Genomic DNA, 20,919 nt, shown 5'->3' with positions numbered 1-20,919 from the left:
AACACACAGTTTCAGAAAAGGTTTTCTTCCATAAACAGACACTGTGCCCAAGAACAAGCTTCGGTGAAAAGGCCTACCAAGTCTACCTACCACTGCAATAATCCCAAACAGCAGATTTAAATAAAATAGTGTAATGGCTTTTACATTGCAGAAATGTCCTGTATAAAAATCATTGCAATGTAATTAAAATGAATGTAATAACATGTGTCTTTTATATGCATTTCCACAATTGTGGTTTGTTCACATATCATACATAGCCTTTTCATGTATGGATAAGGATAAACTATTTGTTAAATATTAATAATGCTAAGGGGTTAATAGTAGGTATAACAGGTGGAGAGAAAGGCAGACTAATAAACTGCATGCTATTCTCTTTCATATACAGTGATTATATTGAATAAAAAACAGATGTCCTTAGAAATAGTAAGGTTTCATGCAAGTGAATTCTAGTAGTACACATGTTTTTATTGTGTTCAAGCATTTTCTTCGGTGCTTCCTACCTCAACATCAATGAATGGGTTCAGTTTTGACTAGAATTAGTTTGCTACATAAAATGTATGAGCAAGTATGTAGCCAATGAACGGACCTCTATATTAAACAATATGAAAACATCACTGTTTACGGTTTGCTGAACACTCAAACCTTTAAACATTTTGAAATCTACTATACCACGATGGAAGTTGAAACATTCATCATTGCCCTCTACAGCTACGAAAGCATTAGAAAGTATAGTAACTACAGAAAAGATTCCCAATTTAAAACTGATTGAAAGTATTACACTTTGAGACAATAATATTGGGAGAGATACATGAAAAGAAGGCAAATCACATAGTGAAACAAAAGTAGAGTATAAATAATTACTTCTACATTGTTTTGTGTTTAAGTCGTTTTACTCAGACAAGAAAATCAACTGTTTGATGACAAATAGCACGTGCACATTTACACGACACTCATTGTGCCTTGTAGTCTACTAATTGTCAAGTTCGCACAAGTGGAATGGCGGTAGAAAACGTCTCTTGGTTACTGACAATCCTTCACACCTGCCTCTCCCCTCTCTTCCACCACTCTGGTAACATGGGGCAATTTCCCTCTAAGGGCTCTTAATGTTGAAAAACAAGAAACCTTTGAAATGGAGGATTAGAGCGAATATTTTTTTTTTATCCCACCTTAGAACAGAAAGACGTGATCTACATTTAAGTAAAAATCGTATTAGGGTGAAGTACATTTTTTTGTGCTTATCTAACAATCTTAAAGTTATTGCTTTCTTCTTGCACCGAGCTATATGTAGAAGCTTAATCAACTTACTGTTGAGCCTTCCAATGACAGTAAAAGTATCCAGTATGCATTTTGTATTTCTAAGGCTTAATGCTAAAGAAATTAAGAAGTCACTGTTAAGATGTTGATGTTGCATTGACGTCTTAAAGTATAGAATGATTAACTTTACGCCAATCACATAAAGTCTGTCTATTAATTAGTTGAAAGAGGTTGGTGACATCAAAAGTAAGTACCGGAATGAGGAAGTGGGAGTAATGTACATGAAGATCACATGCAACATATATTAAAAAAATATTACCTTATAGTTCATCAGTTTGACTTTACTCACATGCATTCTTTGCACCAACGCAAATTCGCTGGAAGGCACACTGAACAAACACTTGTTTTCATTGGGTATATACTAGTCAAAGGTTTGGCAGACTAAGTTATCATAATCGCATGGTCAGTCAACACACAATTACGGCTGCTACTACTTAGGAATGTCCGCTTGTAAAACATGAGGTTTTAAGAAAAACCATTAATGTCCATGTACAGCCATTGGTGTCTTTCATCACTTAAAGAGTGTTAGAAAAAAGGACCATGAAAGGACAAGGGAGGTTAGCATGCAACCGAATAAAAAGCTGAAACCTATCTAGTTCGAATGTGGTGTTACTATATCAACTATATCGCATTCTATGTGCTCACAATCATTTGAGTATTCACGAGATACAGAATACACATGTACGAGCCAAGTGTACAAGGCAAGTGTGCTGTAGGTTCATGATCGATTTATTTGGGATTAGTACTATGAAATAATATATATTTTATTAATTCAAAAACGGGATTAACTTATTAATAAACAAATCAAACTAATAATGGAACATTTATTCTTAAGGGCAGAACATTAAAGTTGTCCTTATCAACCAACAGGTACATCTGCCTAACCTGTTTTTTCCATGGACTTTATATCCTATCTGACAGTGTGCACAACCGACCTGTGAATGTAATGCCCCCCAATGGTCCAATCTAGACTATCATATGGGGCGATAGAGCAGGACAGGTGTGCCCGTTCGCTGCCCCTGCTATCAAAAACAACCCACCCATTCAATGCCTGTTTTAAGATTTGACATACCCTTAACTCGCACACTTTTGAGGTTGTCAGCCACCGTTCAATCAGCGAGCTCACCTGCCAAGCCTTATGCATGGCCATACACGTCAACGGGCTCTCACTCGCCAACCATAAAAGGGTGTTTTCACCATCTCTGGGAACACAAACAGTTGAGAGATATGGATTTGGATAAGAGTCTATCGAGCATTGCACATTACAAGTACGCCTTTTGGAATCTGCATTGCCAAAGATTTAAAAGTAAATAGTCTCAGAGAGATCTTGGTTTGAGACATTTGGAATAACAACCGTACATCCTGCATCCCTTTTGGAGTGAAAATATTGAAATAGAGGGTAATTAACATACTACTACAACAAAGAAAAATGTATTTTATAATTGGCCATACGTTTTTGGAGCTGTGTGGTTTTCGATTCTAAAACAAAAAACATGTTATTTTTGCTATTGCGATGACTGTACACCGTTCGAATACCTCCCATCAATTTATTTCACAATTTAATTTGTAATAGAAACCATAGAGATCTATTAACACCTGGAATTCTAATTCCTTCCTTGCACAATAATAATGAACATTTTCCACCAGGGAAGTTGACCTTAGGTTGATCATGAAGCAAATTACATACTCCTAAAATGGCGGTTGGGAAAACGTGCAGTTCACAGAAGTAAACTAGTTTGAAATGTAAATTAGGCTCTGCAAGAAAAAAAAAAAAAAAACGTTCACACGTCGCTATATGGTGTGATGTGATAATCTAACAAGTGAGAGAACCTTTCCTTTAATAGATGTACTGGGTTATTATACTAACAACTTCTTGTGCATTGCGGCAGACTGGCGGTATAGCTATTTGTTCTGGCTTGACGATTTATGGCACAACCTGATGGCAGGGTGCACTTTCAACTGTTGACACATGGCTTCATGATATGGCATATTTCTAGGATGCTTATTCCTGCCAAGGCTAGACATCTGGATACCTTTTGTAATTACACATTGCCAGTGTATACTGAAATGGGTTAGACTTAACATGCTACATTCTCTTTATGGCTATAAATGCATCTATGTATCGTTGTACCGGGAGCCGATTGGTCTTAAATGGTATAAATTAGACTAAAACAAGATACTCCTATACATGCTAATGCACAATATGTGCCCAGCTGGGCAGATGTTTCGTCACTATTGTTGGAGCTGTGTTCTGTATTAATATTTTGCAAAAGTGTTTTATAAGGTGTCACCAATATATGCTGTACCTGCTTATACATTAACAGAGAAAGCCAGGAAGGGAAAGAGGTGTTGAATGCAATTTTCACATAAAGACTATGTTGCTGTCTAGATGCCGTTGCAGTACTATTAATTTATAGTGCTCTATATAGATCTTTATCGTTCATGAGAGGGGCTATGGTGGTCTGGAAGCTTCACGGATTGGTGTGGGAAGGCTTGGGTAAAAGTCAGGTTATATTCCTGGTGTCTCACGTTAGATAAATATGTAAAAATAGCAGGAAGAAAAAAGGCTGCAGAGGGTTACAGTGACAACAGAAAAGATGGTGGGTCACTGACCAAAAGGAGACTTCTGCCCCTGATTTTCTTGATCAGGATGTGTTCTTCAGTTGGTAAAAACATAATACAGCATTTCTTTCTATTTGAAATATACTTGTTGAGGCGAGGATCACTTCTGCCATTAGGATTAGGATTTTTTCCATCCAACAGTGGCTCGAATACACCTAACAGTGGTTCTTCAAATGTTTTGGTCTCCACTTAAATGAATAATCAAAAAGGTTTATCATGTTCGACATTGGCATGAGCACTATGGTGACCCTTCTCAATAGTAGTGTGCACTGGACTCAGTAAATTGCATACTTAAGCATTAGTTCATCATTGAAGTGCTGTACAGTAGCAGTGTGACTGATACAAAGGATGTTAATAACATTCCATTTTAATAAACACAGTAACATGGCAATTCACTTTTTCGTGACAACATATTTTAGTTAAAGACAACGCAATGATTTACCTGAATATCCGAATATGATGTTACAACATTGCTGTAAGAAGAAAAAAACAATAATAAAAATGTGCCGGTTGTGCTTGTCACCCCAGACAAACATGTGACAAATACTGATGCAAAGAGATGGGATGGTGTGTGTGCTATTTCTTGGAAATACTGAACAGCCAGGAGAAAAATGCCACAAAAGCAGCTATTGTTCCATCTTACAGAATATGCATTGTCACAACTAAGACACCCATTTTGAAATCTTTTTTAATAAATAAACTAGAGCTGTGTACTACACAGCGAGGAGTTGTACACTGATGTCTATCATTAGCAAGAAGTGAGTGGTCACTGTTCCAGGGTCCTGTCCAACATGGGGATTCTACATGTTCACCAACCATCCTGCTCATGGTAGTTTCAGTTTACTAGTGATCCACAAGAGAGCAAATGAGATGCAATGGGATTGACAATGAAAGTGCTGGGCATAATTGTGATGAATTCGATGTTTTTAATGCAGAAACATGGCTGGCAGCCTAGATTCTGAGTCACAAGATGGAAGTGGATGCACTCGGACTGTTCCTGGGCAAGAGTCCACTGCCCTTATGCTTTAAGATGGCTCAGCAGATTGTTATTTAGTTGAGTATAGCACAATTCTTACTTTAGTTTTTCTTTAGAACTACCGCAAGTCTTTTGTCATTTTTGCATATGCGGCAGTACAAAGCAGTTGCTTCAGGTTGGCAACAAAAAACAAGTACACTAGCACTTAATCAGATGCTAAACGCTCAATGCATACTGAAGCAAAACGTTACTCATCTTTTACTTAACAGCGGTTTGTCATCTTCGGATATATTGCAACAGACATCAAGAAATGCTTTTGCGTAAATCAGTCAATGGGCAAGCCCTACTCTTTACTGGGAAAGAATCAGGGGTCAGTGATCTATGCTAGTACTTGCTGTCTGCTTTGAGCGAGGGTAGGGGCAGGACAATTTGAGGGACGGATATTCCAATACTCCACATGGTGGGCAGCGATTCAAAATGTTAACGTGTGTGCCCCCAAGTGTAGTATATAAACGGGAAGGAGATGGGCAGTGGGACCATAGAGAAAGTCATGTGCTGCTATAGATCATAGTGCAAGTATAGTAGAGGGACAAAAAGCAACTTAATAGCTATGGTGTTGCTTTTTTTGTTGTCGTTTGTTGTTTTGAATGAGAATGAATGAAGATGGGAGATGGGAGATTGAACAGCGAACAGCGTTAAACCAATTTGCCCGAGTGTGGCCTAAATGTATACAAACAGACCAATACATAGTTGTTTGAGTATGTAAAAGTACCCATCCATGTATATCAAATATATATATTTCAGCTAGTAACTTTAATTGTAACTTGGGATTCTTCCTGTACAAAAGCACAATACATACGACATTGTAGCCGCAGATTAGTCACCTAGACAAACATACTCTCTTAGGGTGGGTGAGATGCAAAGCCCTTTTAATGCACAGGTTACAATCCACGCTCCTGTATTGGTTCCTCAGCCTCCCCATGTGCCCGGTTCTACCAGGAACCCTTTTGAATACCCCAAAAGGGTTGCAAATGGCATTACCATAGACAAAGCCCTTCTTTTACAGTGGAGGAATTTTCCCTTTCATACATTGGTATTTAGGTCTTGTACTAGGTCTCACACTTCCAGTGGAAAGATCATTCATCACAGAGGTCCTGGCACTCAACCGCATTTAGCAGAGCAGATACTCATTACAAGCAGAGTATGCAATCACTCATGCTCCAACTCTGGGCAATGTCAAGCAAACCACAACCACCCTCCACCAACATGCAGGAGAAATGAAAACAAAAAACAATTAAATACAGCAAGGCACTATGTTTTATGTCAAGCATCAATCATTTACACAAACAAGATTGCACTACCACACGAAGATAGTACCACATTCATAAAATAAGCACTCTTTGTTTATTCAAAGGTTTTGATCTATTTCATGACTGGTTGTTTTGCAATAGCAGTTCAAACTTACGTGGACAGATCTTCCACATATGGCCCAAACACTGGATTTTCTCTCACCCTTAGCTGTTGGAAATAAAATATGAATTAGAGGCATAATCAAGGGAGACATACGATTAAGTTGGTTCCAGGTAAATTAGAAACTCAGGTCTGCAAGACTTAAAACTTTGATTTAGAAGATCGATTTAGGCATTTCAAGATTTTTAAAACACATTTAATGAACAATTCAATAAAACATTGAGATGCAATTTTATATCCAAGTCTCATTGTTTGAGGTATGAATTTGGAATTAATCATTTAAAGAAAATAACAGACTGAACTGGTTCTGCAGGAAGTCAGGACCAGGATTTCATCTACGCCAACACATGCAGGCAGGCACCAAAATGCACCTAAAGGTAGCAGGTCACACACCTTGCCCTGAATATGGAAAGGGAGAGCTGTAATAATAATTACACTGACAAAGTTTACTGCATGCAGCATGGATTGAGATAGGTCATAAATGAACATGGTAAAGTATGGGGTAGCATGTTGAACAATGTAAAAATAGAAGTTAATACAGTTAAGTTGTTGGAGTATTTGGCATTTATATTGATTGTATAAGAGCAATAGCAAAATGGTTTAACCTGCTTCTCAGTGACATGAAGAGACGAAATAAGACTCTTGAACTAGAGAGGAGGAAAAAATACTAACAGGTAAAGAAATAACAATTCCGACGACAATCCGCTCATATAAAAAGGAAATCCACAAAGGCCAAAAAGAAATTCTATGACAACCCAATCTCCAAAGCTGCAAACACACACAAAAAACAATGTTTAACATCAACACACCCATGCCCCCACTGAAACTATGCAACGACCTTGAAGATCACTTCAAGAACAAAATCCGCACCATCCACCAAATCATACAAAGCAGACCAATCTACCTTAACATGCAACCGACCTTGCCAGCCGAGGATCGTCAGAACAAACTACAAAACGTGCCCCAAATATCAGCGGAGACATTGTCAAGCTGGTAAGAAACAGAAACAAAGCTGGCTCCACCATGGATCCCTGCCCCCCTGACATTCACAAATCAATCCTCACGCAAGGAGCACCCATGGAACACTACAGACACCTTTTCAACCAATCATTATTAACAGGGAAAGTACAGTGATCATTCAAATCGGCATACATCAAGCCGCTCCGAAAAGACACAGCAGGCAGTGTGGCAGACCGCAACTGCAGACTCATCTCAAACATCCCCCTATCCAGCGAAACTACTGGAAACCTTCGTATATAGAACAATACAAGATTACATAGAAGAACACCTTCTGCTGGACCAGGCACAAGTAGGCTTCAGACCGATGAGAGGAACAGAAACAGCACTGCTCTCAATCTGGGACGACCTGAAGGCTAAAGCGGACTCAGACACAAGCGTAGCTTACTTCTGGATCTCTCAACAGCATTTTACACAGTCAACAATGACATCCTCAGCAGGAGATTGGAAGAACTAGGAATCACAGACCTAGTCTTACGCTGGATTAAATCTTTCCTAACAAACAGAAACCATCTGGATCAAACCCTTCAAATCCACCCCAAGGGAATGCACCTCTGGAGTACCACAAGGATCCTTCCCCGTTCTGCTGCTATTCAACCTATACCTGGCTCCACATCAAGCTCATTAAAAGACATGGCATCACATGCTACAACTATGCTGATGGCGAACAAGTTACTCTCTTACCTGGTAACGTTCTTTCGATGGGATGGTCTGACGACGTATTCCATATCTATGACCGGTAATCATCACAGCTGTGCTACTTTGGAAAAGTTTTGGCATCTGCATCCTGCGTCGATGACGTTGATACGCTGTCCTCGAGGGCCTCCGTCGAGCCGACATCACCGGATGTTATAAGTAGGACACATGACGCCCGTAGCCTCAGTTGTAGTTTTTACCCAGAACGTGTGGCACCAAACTTCTGCCAGTATGACCACAGAAAGCCTTACGGAAACATAAGCTGCAATCGCATAAGAAATTCTGTAGCGGGGCAGGTAGGGAGGGAGCGATATGGAATACGTCGTCGGACCATCCCATCGAAAGAACGTTACCAGGTAAGAGAGTAACTTGTTCTTCGAGGGGATTGGGTCCTCCGACGTATTCCATATCTATGACAGACTCCCAAAGCAGTACCAACGTATGGAGGAGGGAAAAGAATTTAGAATATAGACATTTAGAATGCCCAATCAAATTGCAGAGTAAAGGACCGCCTTGCCAAAGGACAGATCCTGTCCATGGATAGAATCTAGGGAGTAGTGTCTTACAAAAGTATGGACCGAAGCCGAAGGGGCTGGCTCACAGATGTTACGAATAGGAACACCCACTGCAGGGCAGTAGAGGCAGCCATACCCCTAGTAGAATGGGCCCGTAAGCCTACCGGAGGGTCCTTACCCACCAAGCGGTAACATTCAGAAATCGCCAAGATAATCCATCTAGACAAAGGGCCTCATCATGACCTCAGCGGTAACGCCGGCGATGTTAGCGCGGGGGCTATTAGCGCGACCGCCATAGCCCCCGGCGCTAATAGCGCGGGATCACGAGTTGGGTGGACTTGGAAGTCCCCATTGAGCCCATTCGGGAATGCCCCATTCCCCATTGGGCTCAATGGGGAAATTTTGCGCTCATACTGCCCGCCGGTGGATTTTGAGAGCTGGGTTGAAATCTACTGAGGCACTGATTCGGCGGACACTTACATCCGGCGGTAATAGCGCTACCGCCAGATTTAAGGGTTACCACTGAGGTCGTGATGAGGCCCAAAGTCTGCTTAGTACCAGCTTGTCCCAAACGCCTTCCAGCGTAACCAAAAGAGCTGATCATGCACGCTGACCCGGGACATACGTGAAATGTAGAAACTTAAAGCTCTCCTAACATCCAACCTATGGAGCCTCTCCTCGTCCTTACCCGGATGCGGTGGAGGAGAGAATGCCGGAAGAATGACCTTCTGGCTTAAATGAAATTCCGATACAACTTTCGGAAGAAACGAAGGACGGACTCGAAGGACAACCCTGTCCTTATGAAACACCGTGAAGGGTGGTTTAACAGAAAGTGCCTGCAACTCACTCACTCTGCGAGCGGAAGTAACTGCAACTAAAAATACAGTTTTAAGGGTTAAAAGTCTCAAAGGACAGGAATGTAAAGGCTCAAATGGAGCACCCATTAGGAATTTTAGAACAAGGTTCAAATCCCAACCGGGCACCTGGAAAGGTGACGATGGAAACACATTAGTGAGCCCTTTCAGAAAATGAGAAATTAAAGGAATTTTAAAATAAGAATACTCCTCAGACGAGCACTTAAATATGGACAGCGCCGCCAGGTAACGTTTAATGGTACCCACTTGCAGGCCTTGTGGGCGAAAGAATGCAAAAAAGACAGAACCACAGGAATGTCACATGAAAAAGGATCCACATTCTTAACCCTGCACCAGTCGCAGAACTTTCTCCAACGGCAACGGTACAGGGACTCTGTTGCCGGCCGTCTGGCCGAAAGCAATACCTCCATCACGTCTTCAGGGAGGTCCCAATCCTTATACCTCAACCTTTCAGAAGCCAAGCGTGAAGGTTGAGGGATCTGACCTCTGGATGGAGAACCGGACCCCCCGACCCCCTTCCGTGAGAGCATATCGTCTCGGTAGGGAAGACGACATGTAGGGCAGATGGACAAGTCGAGAAGGTCCGGGTACAACGTTCTCCGGGCCCATGCCGGAGCAATGAGGATCATCCGGGAACTGAACCTCCATAACCTTCGCAGCACTTGCGGGATGATGGGGACTGGAGGAAATGCGTACAGCAGTGGGAAGGACCACTCCACCACGAACGCGTCACTTAAGGCTCCTTTTGGAGGAAATTCCTGCAAGCAGAACCTTTTGCACTTCAGTTGACACTGGAGGCGAAGAGATCCACTTGTGGGGTCCCCCAAAGGGCGAAGATCTCCAGGAGAATCTCCTGAGCCAGCTCCCACTCGTGAGATTGCGCTCTGCTTGCTCAGAGCATCCACCGTCTCATTTTCGTCTCTGGCCAGATGAACTGGCGAGATCGAAATTTCCTGCTGGATGGCCCAGAACCAGAGCTGCATCGCCTCCCTGCACAGAGGAAGTGACCCTGCCCCTCCCACCCCCTTTTTGTTGAGGTAGTGCATGGCCACTGTGTTGTCCGTCAGAATCGGGACATTCTTCCCTCGCTCAGTCGGCAGAAAAGCCTTCAGAGCAAGCCTGACGGCCCTCAGCTCCAACAGATTGATATGGAGTCTGGACTCCGACGGAGACCAACGACCGCGGACTGTCAACTCGTTGGCATGAGCTCCCCATCCCGTGAGGGATGCGTCCCTCACGATAGTCATCTCCGGCCAGGGTAGCCAAAACAGAGCCCCCTTCATCAGATTGCCTTCGACGGCCCACCACAGAAGATCCTGGGCGACCGAGGGCGGCACCTGAACGGGGTCTGACATCCTGCCGGAGGACTGTGACCACTGCATCTTGAGAGCCCATTGAAGAGATCTCATCCGCAACCTGGCCTCTGGCACCAGAAGAATGCAGGATGCCATGAGGCCGAGCAACCTCAAGAACTCGAACGCAGGGAGACTGGGCATGTTGAAACTTGTGCACCATCTGCTGAATGTGATGAGCCCTCACCTGGGGAGAGAAACACTGCCCCAGGGATGTGTCGAGCACAGCTCTGATGTACTGGAGCCGCTGGGTTGGCGTCAAGTGGGACTTCTTTAAGTTGAGGGAGAAGCCCAGCTTGTGAAGGGAGTGGCAGGTGACGGACAGATGATCCAGGACTTGCTCGGGAGAGCGCGCCCTGATCAACCAATCGTCTAGGTAGGGGTAGACATGAATCCCCCCCATTTCCTGAGATACGCTGCCACCACCACCATGAGCTTGGTGAAGACCCTCGAGGCGGAGGTCAATCCGAACGGCAGGACCCGAAAATGAAAGTGCGAGTCGCCAAACACGAACCTCAGGTACTTCTAGTGCTTAGGATGGATCGGCACATGAAAGTAAGCGTCCTTGAGGTCAAGAGACCCCAACCAGTCCTGAAGTTGAAGGGCCTGGAGGACTTGAGAGAGAGTAACCATCTTGAACTTGTCCTTCGTGAGGAGCTTGTTGAAACCCTGCAAGTCCATGATGGGTCTCAATCCCTCGTCTTTCTTCGAAATCAAAAAATAAGGTGAATACAGACAAGTTACTTACCTGTAACTGTTGTTCTCCAGCATGGGTCTTGCATGGATTCACATGCTCATGAATATTCACTGTTGTCAGGCTGGGAATCCTCAGTAAAGAAAAAAATCAGTATCGGTTTCGTTTCTGATCTGTCTTTCTTAGTAGTAACCAATCACTGGTCTCTGGGTCATACTGCCCCCAGTCAATGACTGCCCTCTCCCTAAGCCCCGCCCCTGGCAGCCATCCTCAGATTTTTACTGCACGTTCAAGTGTTGGTAGTCCTCGTGCTATAGCTCTCGAGCTTTCACTGCGTTTTGCGATTTTTCAAAGAGTTTATTCTCACTTTTTCGGCCAATCGAGCCTCAAGCTCCTCAGTTTCTACTTCCGATCAACGGGGACCCGTTTTGGAATTTTCTATGCCCCTCAAGGGTGAATTTTTCATCGAGTTACGCTTCTTGGAGGATTCCAGAAGTTTCTGAGGCCTACCCCGCGGACATGGCCCAGGAGAAAGGAAGCTCGACACCCAGATCCAAGCTGTTTAGGAACTGTCCTGGACGCGGATTACAGAATGTGTTCAAGGAGGACAAGCACTCGAGGTGCCTCTACTGTCTTCAGGAGGACAAAACGCACGTGGAGAAGGACTGTGCGTTTTGCATGACCCGTCTCGCCAACTGGCTGGAAGGCAAGAGCCCAGCAGGTGAGAAGAAGAAGTCCAAGCGTTCTTCTAAGTCCTGTGAGGGCGCCCCGGTGATGGGGGCCCAACAGAAGGCAAAGCACTGCGATTCCCTACTGTCCGGCTCCTTGGCTGCCAGGCAGGGCGCACCTTCACCGACGCCATCAACCACGAGCCAACGCTCTGGCTCGGGGAAGAGAAAATCAGAGAGCCTGGCTAAGCTTCTGGAGAGGCCCCGGTCGATCTTGAAGGAACCGGCCGAAGGGGAGCGAGGCGGTGAACCTCCCCCTAAGGTGAAGGCCTCAAGGGTGCCCAAGGTGGTGAAGGCCTTGATTCAACTGGCCAAGGTCTCTATTGAGGGAGTCGCTGCGGCCCTGGCGAAGCCTGTGGCGGCTACCCCAGTGGAGGCAACCTCAGGACCCAGAGTTTCCCTGCCTCCGCGGAGGGAATCCTCTTAAGCCCATCGAGAAGACCCCCGTGACCCTGGTGGAAAAAGAGAGGGGGTCGGTGGCCGTTACGGACACGGACACAGCCTCCGAGGAGGAACTGGTCGAAGTCGAAGAGCGACTCGACAAGAATTTGGAAGAGGCCCGGTCCCACGGGAGGGATCCCGATGAGGGGTACGACGAGAGCGAGGGTGGCGACTACGAGGCTCCTGTGGAGGAGGAGCAACCGTCGTGCCTGTCGCAGCCCAAGCCACAGGACAACTCGGCGGCCATTTTGACGGCAACCCAAGCCTTATGCATGGAGATAAGGACGAGATTGCCATACCCCCGACGGATGACCCAACAGAGCCCTCCAAACAAGAGGCGGAGGATTCATCCAGCCCCGCCCTTTCAGCCCTCACGGCCCTCTCAGCCTTTGTCTCCTTCCCCGGTCCCGAGGGGGACGGATGACGACGGTGGTGACGACGGGACTTACCTCCCGTCGCCGATTCCTCTGGCATTCCCGCCCGACAAAATTGGCTCCTTCCACGCCATGATTGCCAGGGCGTCCGAGCTTTTCCAGCTCTGCCCCGAAGAAAAGAAGAAGGAAGGCTTCCTCTACCAACGGCGCAAGGCCAAGAGGAAGACGGTCCTTGCGGTGCGGTTGCTGGATGACATCTGGGACAAGGGACTTGCTCTCCTGAAGAACCAGTCCATGACGCCTGCCAAGAGGGACCGGTACGAGAAGAAGTACCGGGTCCCCGACGGCGCCCCTTTCTTCCTTTGAGCACAACCGACCCCGGATTCGGTTGTCTCAGCAGCGGCCAAGAAGAAAGCGGGGGGGGGGACGACAATCGGCTTCGCCTTCCCCGCCGGACGGCGAGGGAAAGAAACTAGATGCCATGGACGACGAGTCATCTCGTCTGCAGCGACGACGATTAAGGCGGCCAACGCCCTAGCGATTGTGGCCCGCTACGACAGGGAGTTGTGGTACAAGTTCGCCCCCCTGTTGGACTTCCTCCTGGACGACAAGAGGGCAGAGTTCCTGGCGATCCTACAGGAGGGTGAGGTGGCGTCGGACCACGCCATAACGGTGGCCACGGACATTGCCAACACCGGTTTCCACCAGTTGGGCAACAGCGTTTGCCTTCGACGGCGAGGGTGGCTCAAGGCGACGGATTTCCGCCACAACGTACACGCCAAAGTTTTGGACATGCCCTTCAACGGGAGCAATCTGTTAGGGAAGACAGTGGATGAGTCCCTGATGACGGGGAATATTTATGAGCATGTGAATCCATGCCAGAACCCATACTGGAGAACATCCTTGTTCCTCTCCGCTACAGGCACCAGTTCTATGGCGCCTATCTCCAGCAGTGCTATGATTTCCTGCGCAAGGAGCGGATCCGGACTCTTCAAAGAAAGATTCCCTGGTGGATTGTCGTGAGGCCTCTGCCGGAAAGGAAGACAGTAGTCGTGGGCTATGATCTCCAGAACCCACACATATGAAGTAATGGCACACCATTCTACAAAATGCTGTGCCAGCCTTCCCCCAACCGGCGAACCATGGGACATGGCCTCATGACTGAGCTGAAGCGGCTGCGGAATTGCCTGAGGGTAAAGAGGCAACTGCCCGAGCGGCTTTGGCACCTCGAGTACCTTGCTTTCCACCTCTGGTACTCCTGCAGTGGCCCCTTTGACTTGCAGCTCCTCTCGATCTACCAAAGGATGAGTAATATCGAAAGGAACCTCCCCTCCATTGCTGTCCCCTAGGAGGAAAAGGCAGAGGTTGGCAAACTGCAGCACTCAACGATTTCTCCGCAGCTTTGGAGGTCTGCAACCTCTCAAGGCTCTCGTCAGCCTTGTTGCCAAAAACATGTTCACCATCAAAGGGCATGTTGAGGAGCCGGGGTTGTACATCGAGCAAGCCCCGACTTCCACAACCACACAAATCTGCGCATTATGGTGCTCGCCGCCATGGAGCAGCTGACGCAATCTGCCATGTCCAGACCCGACCGAACGGATTCACACATGGCATCCTTGCCATCCTGAACAAGAGCAAGAAAGCCATCCCGTTCCTCCCCTTCGGGAATATGTTCAGCCGCCAACGAGACAATTCCACAGAGTATGAGTGAAACGTGCTAAGGCACACACGGAGAAGGCTGCCTGTAAAGCCATACCCCCTGAAGAAAACACTTTCTTCGCTCCAGCCATCAAAACACTTGTCGTTCCTATCAGGAGGGATGGTAGGGTACGAAGCCTGTTTTGCCGGAGCCGTAGCCGCCTGCACCACCAAACTCTCCGGAGTGGGGTGCCTAGTCAAGTAGCTGGGGTCGCCACTGGCTGGACGATATTTCTTTGGCAAAGACTTGCTCACTGCCGGGAGACTCTCTGGAGCAGTCCAAGCCGCTGCCACCCTTCTTTGCAATGCCATATGGAATGGCAGTACCGGGTCAGTTGGTGGACCTTGGTCAAGGATATCTGTCAGGTAATCCTGCAGAAAATCCACTGGTGGCGCAGACCACCCCAAGTATTCCGTTACCCTCGACATAAGGCGCCGGTACTAGGACTCGGCGTGCGTGCCAGGCTCAGGCCTACCGAACTAAACCTCCGGAGAGGTGTCCATCCCACTGACGGAGGTCTTCAATCTGGCTATGAGGAACCGAACCTTCTTCCTCAGACCCTTCTTCCATCTCAGAAATATAATCCAGAGGCTGGAATGGGGGCACAGAAAAAGGGACAAAGACATTTTTCAATTTGGCCTCAGCCTTTCTAGGGGGTTCCACCATGCCACGGGGTACCTCCGACAAAGCAGCCTCGAAAGGCGTCGATGGAATTGGTGTCGACGTTGAGCGTGGCGCAGACCGCTTCAACATAGTCCTCGAGGGCAGAGCCCCGAGCGTTTCCTTCGACAGCCTGGGTGCCAATGGCGTCGACGGCTTCCTCAGAGGCGGAACCTCAAGAGAGTCCCTCGACGACCTCGCGCCGAAGGCGTTGATGTCTTCTTCGAAGACCTCACAGGCTCCGACGGTCTTGAGGGTGTCGAGGACCTGGAGCGGGCATGTCTAGAGCGGTCCAATCGAGACCTCGAAGGTGCTTGATGATCGCGCCGACCACCTGAGCCCGAAGGCGTGCGAGTGGTGGCTCTAGCACGGTCACGGTCGGCGTCTTTCAGCAGCGCGGACGGAACGGAGCCCTGCGACTGAAAAAAATCGCCATTATCTCCTGCCGAAATGAATCCCATTCCGCAGGAGTGGAAAGCTTATTGGGACAAGCAACCCGCCGACGGGCGGAGTCCTCGGATGAAGAAGGCGACCAGTGACGGCACTTCCGTGAGTACCTTGAAGAGGCAGAGGAATGGCAGGACCCACTCCGGGACCGAGCCCCCCGGTCTTATGCCGACGATGCGGAGAGTCGTCCCTCGAATAGTCAGTCGAAAGCCCAGTGGATTTCGACTTCCAGGGCTTGGCCACCTTACCGACAGAAAGCTTCTTCTTACGCTCCCGCAAGGCCTTCGAAGTGAACAACTGGCAATCGTCACAATCGTCCGTGGCGTGGTCCTCACCGAGGCACCAGTGGCAGGCGTTGTGCGGGACACTCAGCGACATCTTGGAACCGCAGTCTTGACACTTCTTGAAACCCGGCCGCGGGGTAGAAGACGACAAAAACATCATGGAAATCTTCACAAACGAACAGGTTCGAAGAACCGAAAGAATGGAACTCAGAAGAACCGAGACGCGCCGAGATCTCCAAAGCGAACACGTTTGCGGAAAAAACGGAACTGAGGGGGCTACGGGCATCGTGCGTCCTACTTATAACATCCGGTGACGTTGGCTCGACAGAGGCCCTCGAGGACAGCGTATCGACATCATCGACGCAAGAGCCGAAAATGTTCCGAAGCAGCACAGCTGTGGTGATTACCCGTCATAGATATGGAATACGTCGGAGGACCCAATCCCCTCGAAACACAGATCTACAAAGTACAAAACACACGTGAAGAAAACACAAACCTGCAAGAATGTCTACAAGAACGCTACTGCTGGATGAACACAAACAACCTCAAACTCAACCCTGGCAAAATAGCCACTACATCCCATTCCCAACAAAACTAGGAACAGCTCAGACACCATCAACAACAGTAAAGAAACTTGGAGTCCTGATGGACAACGAACTAACACTTGAGCCACAAGTAAATGCTATAATTAAGAAATGCTTCTTCCTCCTGCACACAGTAAAAAGGGATCCTACCGTTCCGCTCCTTCAACCCCAAAACACTCACCATCACGCACTCATGTCCAGCGTAGACTACGCCAACAGCCTATACCTAGGAAGGCCAGAGCGCCTATTAAAGAAACTTCAGCGTATCCAACACAGAGCGGCCAGACTCCTGCACAAACGACCACGAGGAGAACACATTAGCCCAGCACTGAAAATATTACACTGGCTACCGATAAAACAGCGAATAAGGTTCAAAACAATGTGCATAACAGACAGAGCAATCCACCTCAGAGGAGCAGAGTTCCTAAAGAAGGAAATAATCTACCAACCAGCAAGACCACTCAGATCAAACTACGACATTCGCCAAGAACCAAATTCATTCAATAAAAGAAAATTCGTAGGAGCATTTTTCTCACACCTGGCTCCTAAAACATGGAATTGCCTACCAAAAAAACATATGAAATACAAGCAGTGGTCGAAGTGTACAAAAAGAAGTAGTGGAACTATGTTCTCTACTGGCCTGCACCGCTCCCCACAAACCCAATCGCCACACCCCCTCCCATACACAGTACACACTCCAAAACGCATGTGCCTGCTGTTTAGGGGAACGCACAGTGCAGTGCACTGAAAGTGCAAGTTTCAACTTCTTCCTAAGCTTTTATTTTAAAACGAAACCATTCCGGAACAGTTTCTTTTTCAAATGAAAGTATAGGAACAGCAAAACTTAATTAAAAGAAGTAGAGGACCACCGCTCCCGCCCACTGAATACTATGGATAATCTGGAATTCAGAAAAAGACTAAAAACTCGCTATTCACACCAGAATCAGAAGGGAACGAGTAGGAATCAAATTCTGGCAGAAACATGAAGCCTAATGAGGGACCCACAATCCATTGCCTAACCATCCCAAACTGGTGGGTGTAGGGTGGACATTTTGGACCTCTCATGCACACACACCACCAAGTTTACAGAGGAATATCACTGTAGGCAGGGACCACCCATTAGAAGTCGAGGGAGACACCCATAACCTTCCTAACCTAACCATGTCTAACCCTAGGGCGGGAGGAGATGGGGAGGGACACACCTCCACCACCCATGTCAACGTACCGCTAGACTTCTACAGAAGAGAATTACCACACCACAACGTACCTGCCAACTAGGATGCCTAACAATATCAAAGCACAGAGGATGGGCATAGGTGCCGACCAAAGAAACCAAAGCAAAGAGGTAAGAAAAAACCCTGCTAATCCAATACTAAAACCTCAATTTTCCACAAACTCTTCTCCTACAGAAACTCAGACGACCACATCTCTGCACAACAAACTGCACTTACTTCATCACACTGCAACAACATACAAACACATAACCATTCACAACAGCACACAGGAATTTCTCAGACTAAAGAAAAGAATTTAAAAAATAAATAAAATCGCACCTAACCTCAGCGAACGATACAAACCGAACTGAAGCTGCCAACAGAACATCATATCTCACTTTCCTATTCCCACTGCACCGTAATAACCACTCCCACAGCGTCCCCGTTTCAAGTCGTCCTTTTTCAGATCCGTCAGAGCGCCAGGGGACCACTCCGGTGGCGATAGTGCGCGGTACAAGTAACCTTTAACATTAACATAGATTGAGATAGGTCATAAATGAACATGGTAAAGTGTGGGGTAACGTTTGATCAATGGAAAAATGTTCAGATCCGTCAGAGCCCCAGGGGACCACTCCGGTGGCGATAATGTTAAAGGTTACTTGTACCGCGCACTAACATAGATTGAGATAGGTCATAAATGAACATGGTAAAGTGTGGGGTAACGTTTGATCAATGGAAACAATTAAGTGAGTATTTGGCATTTGTATTTATTGAAAAGTGAAGTGTTTCAACCAGAAATACTGACCAAAAGGTAACATTGGCAGCAGAATCACATAAATGGGTGCCTCAGCAACGTATGGAGCTGAGGTGTGGGTGTACAGCAGGGCGAAATATCGAAGCTGTTGAAAAGGACTCGTAAAAAACCTATTGCCGCAACCAAACAGTACACAGACGGTAAAATTATGTCTCGAGTTGGATTTTTTTTTTAAATGATCAATTGATGCCTTTTAAACACTTAGTGGTATTTATTGTCATGGCTATGAAGTCCCGCAAATGTAAAGGAATACAAAATGCAAGGTACAATGGCGTCAAGAGTGCTCTGGATTAGGGATTGCTAGGAAACTATGCTTAGACCACTTATGGGATAATCACATGCAGATAATTTTAAAAGAGATTAAAGCTGCTTTCATAGACTGGACACACAAAGAAATGGTCCAGGGGTGTGCCACAGCATCTATTTTTTAATTAGATCTGGAGAACAAAAAGAAATGGGAGGTTTGAATGTTTCCTTGAAACAATTGAGCCCTTTCATAAAGTTTTCGTTCTCAGTCTCTAGACCACGTCCCTAGGAACCCTACGCACATAAGGCCACGTTCAGGAAGGGCGACACGGAGTATGTCCTGGTGGCTGTGATCCAACAGGCTCGGTGGCCTGTACAGTTAAGTGGAGGGATTGTGGCGGCGGGGCTGTGCGGCAGGAGTTGCTGCGAATGGTGGGCGATGCCTGAACAGGACAGGGGGGAAAGGAGAGGCAGACATAAGGCTAAGTGCCTTTTCCTGCTGCCTTTTGCAAAGCTTGGCATTTATAAACAAAGATCCAACATTTTGGATACGTGTTCTGCCTTTACAAAAGCACTGTACTTTCGGAAAGCACTGGAAAACAAATGTTAAGGATGTCTACTCATATTGCCCAAGCCAGAAGGAGGCTATGACAGACTACATTTCTATGCCCCCTCTATGGAAAACAAACTAGGAATGTGTGGCTTTAACCTCTTGTTAGTGGCGTTCAAGCTCAAAGCGGATCATTGGCACAGAGTAAACCTGACGATCATAAGCACATTTCTGCTCTGGCCATTTAAAATTAAAAAAAAATACAAGTTTGTCTATCATTTTCCAGATTCCTGAATTCAGGTTCATTTTTAAGATGATATTCAATGGTAAGTAACAATGTTCTGTAGTGATGTGGATGACAAGATACTGTTTTTTTGTCTTTAACAGTAGATCAGTTCTCTTTGGCCTACTGTTGGTTTCACATTGTTATATATTTCTTACCAGGAGTGTAAATGTTATTTTATGCAGTTTGATAAGCTACCTATATAAATAAAACTGAACGACCAGACACATCCCTGACATAATACAATCTACACTAAAGACCACTGCCTCATGAGTGAAGATTTTTTTTCATCCCAATATCGTATTGGTGTCAAAAATCACTATGCAGCTCAACGGCTACACAGCAACAAACAGAACTAAAAAAAATGAAAGGGCTACTGGGAAAAGAGCGACCACCTGAACGGGGTGAAGCCTGAGAACAGACATCTTGCTTTAGAAATAAATGGACATTATCCAAGAAAACAAGGTCCCAGGAGGCTGAACAATATCTGGTTGTAGGATATTGGCCAGGTATACAAGTCAAAAGCCCTATGGTATTAATTACAAGTCTTCGAATGCATAGAACACACCATTCCTGATTTGCATGTGCCTAGTGCTCAGTGCACCTTTTTGTTATGCAAACCATTTAAATTCACTGGTGCAACTGGTTCAAAAGATATCCTGAAAAATGACATGCATAACACTTCATTCGCATTATGGGTGGCAGTACTTTGGAGGAGAACACGAAATTGAGATTTCAAAAGGTAAGACATAGGTACCAACTCAGTAAGCTCTTTCAAGAAACCCGGCTGCCAAAACTGACAAAAAAAACATGCTTTCTTTGCATATCCAAACTTGCAGGTAAAATAAACATAACTTACAGGCTGCTTTTTCTGCCCGTTTTCTGTTGTAAGAACAAGTAGATCGTGGATTTTTTCATTGTAGATTTCAAAGTAGCTCATTTCAAGGTGGTGTGAAATCTGTAAAACAAATCAGTCTTCACGTTACTTTATTTTAGTGGTTAAAAACAACAATTTTCAAATACCCTGTTAGGAAAGAATTCTGTTACACATTTTGCTTCCCCCC

General features: G+C 45.9%; 1 protein-coding gene across 1 annotated transcript in view; it reads right to left on the bottom strand.

Moving 5' to 3' along the window:
- KIF14 (kinesin family member 14) overlaps positions 1–20,919 on the bottom strand; it is a 1,355,767-nt gene that overhangs the window by 1,026,788 nt on the left and 308,060 nt on the right. The window contains exons 5-7 of the mRNA XM_069641230.1: positions 20,715–20,813; positions 6,378–6,430; positions 4,379–4,409 (exon numbers count right to left, since the gene is read on the bottom strand). Of these exons, the coding sequence (XP_069497331.1) occupies positions 4,379–4,409; positions 6,378–6,430; positions 20,715–20,813 (183 nt within the window). The remainder of the gene's footprint in view (positions 1–4,378; positions 4,410–6,377; positions 6,431–20,714; positions 20,814–20,919) is intronic.

The sequence above is a fragment of the Ambystoma mexicanum genome, chromosome 1q (genome assembly GCF_040938575.1).
Source record: "Ambystoma mexicanum isolate Mex_15411 chromosome 1q, UKY_AmexF1_1, whole genome shotgun sequence".
NCBI lineage: Eukaryota > Metazoa > Chordata > Amphibia > Caudata > Ambystomatidae > Ambystoma > Ambystoma mexicanum.
This window is presented reverse-complemented; position numbering and strand designations above follow the sequence as displayed.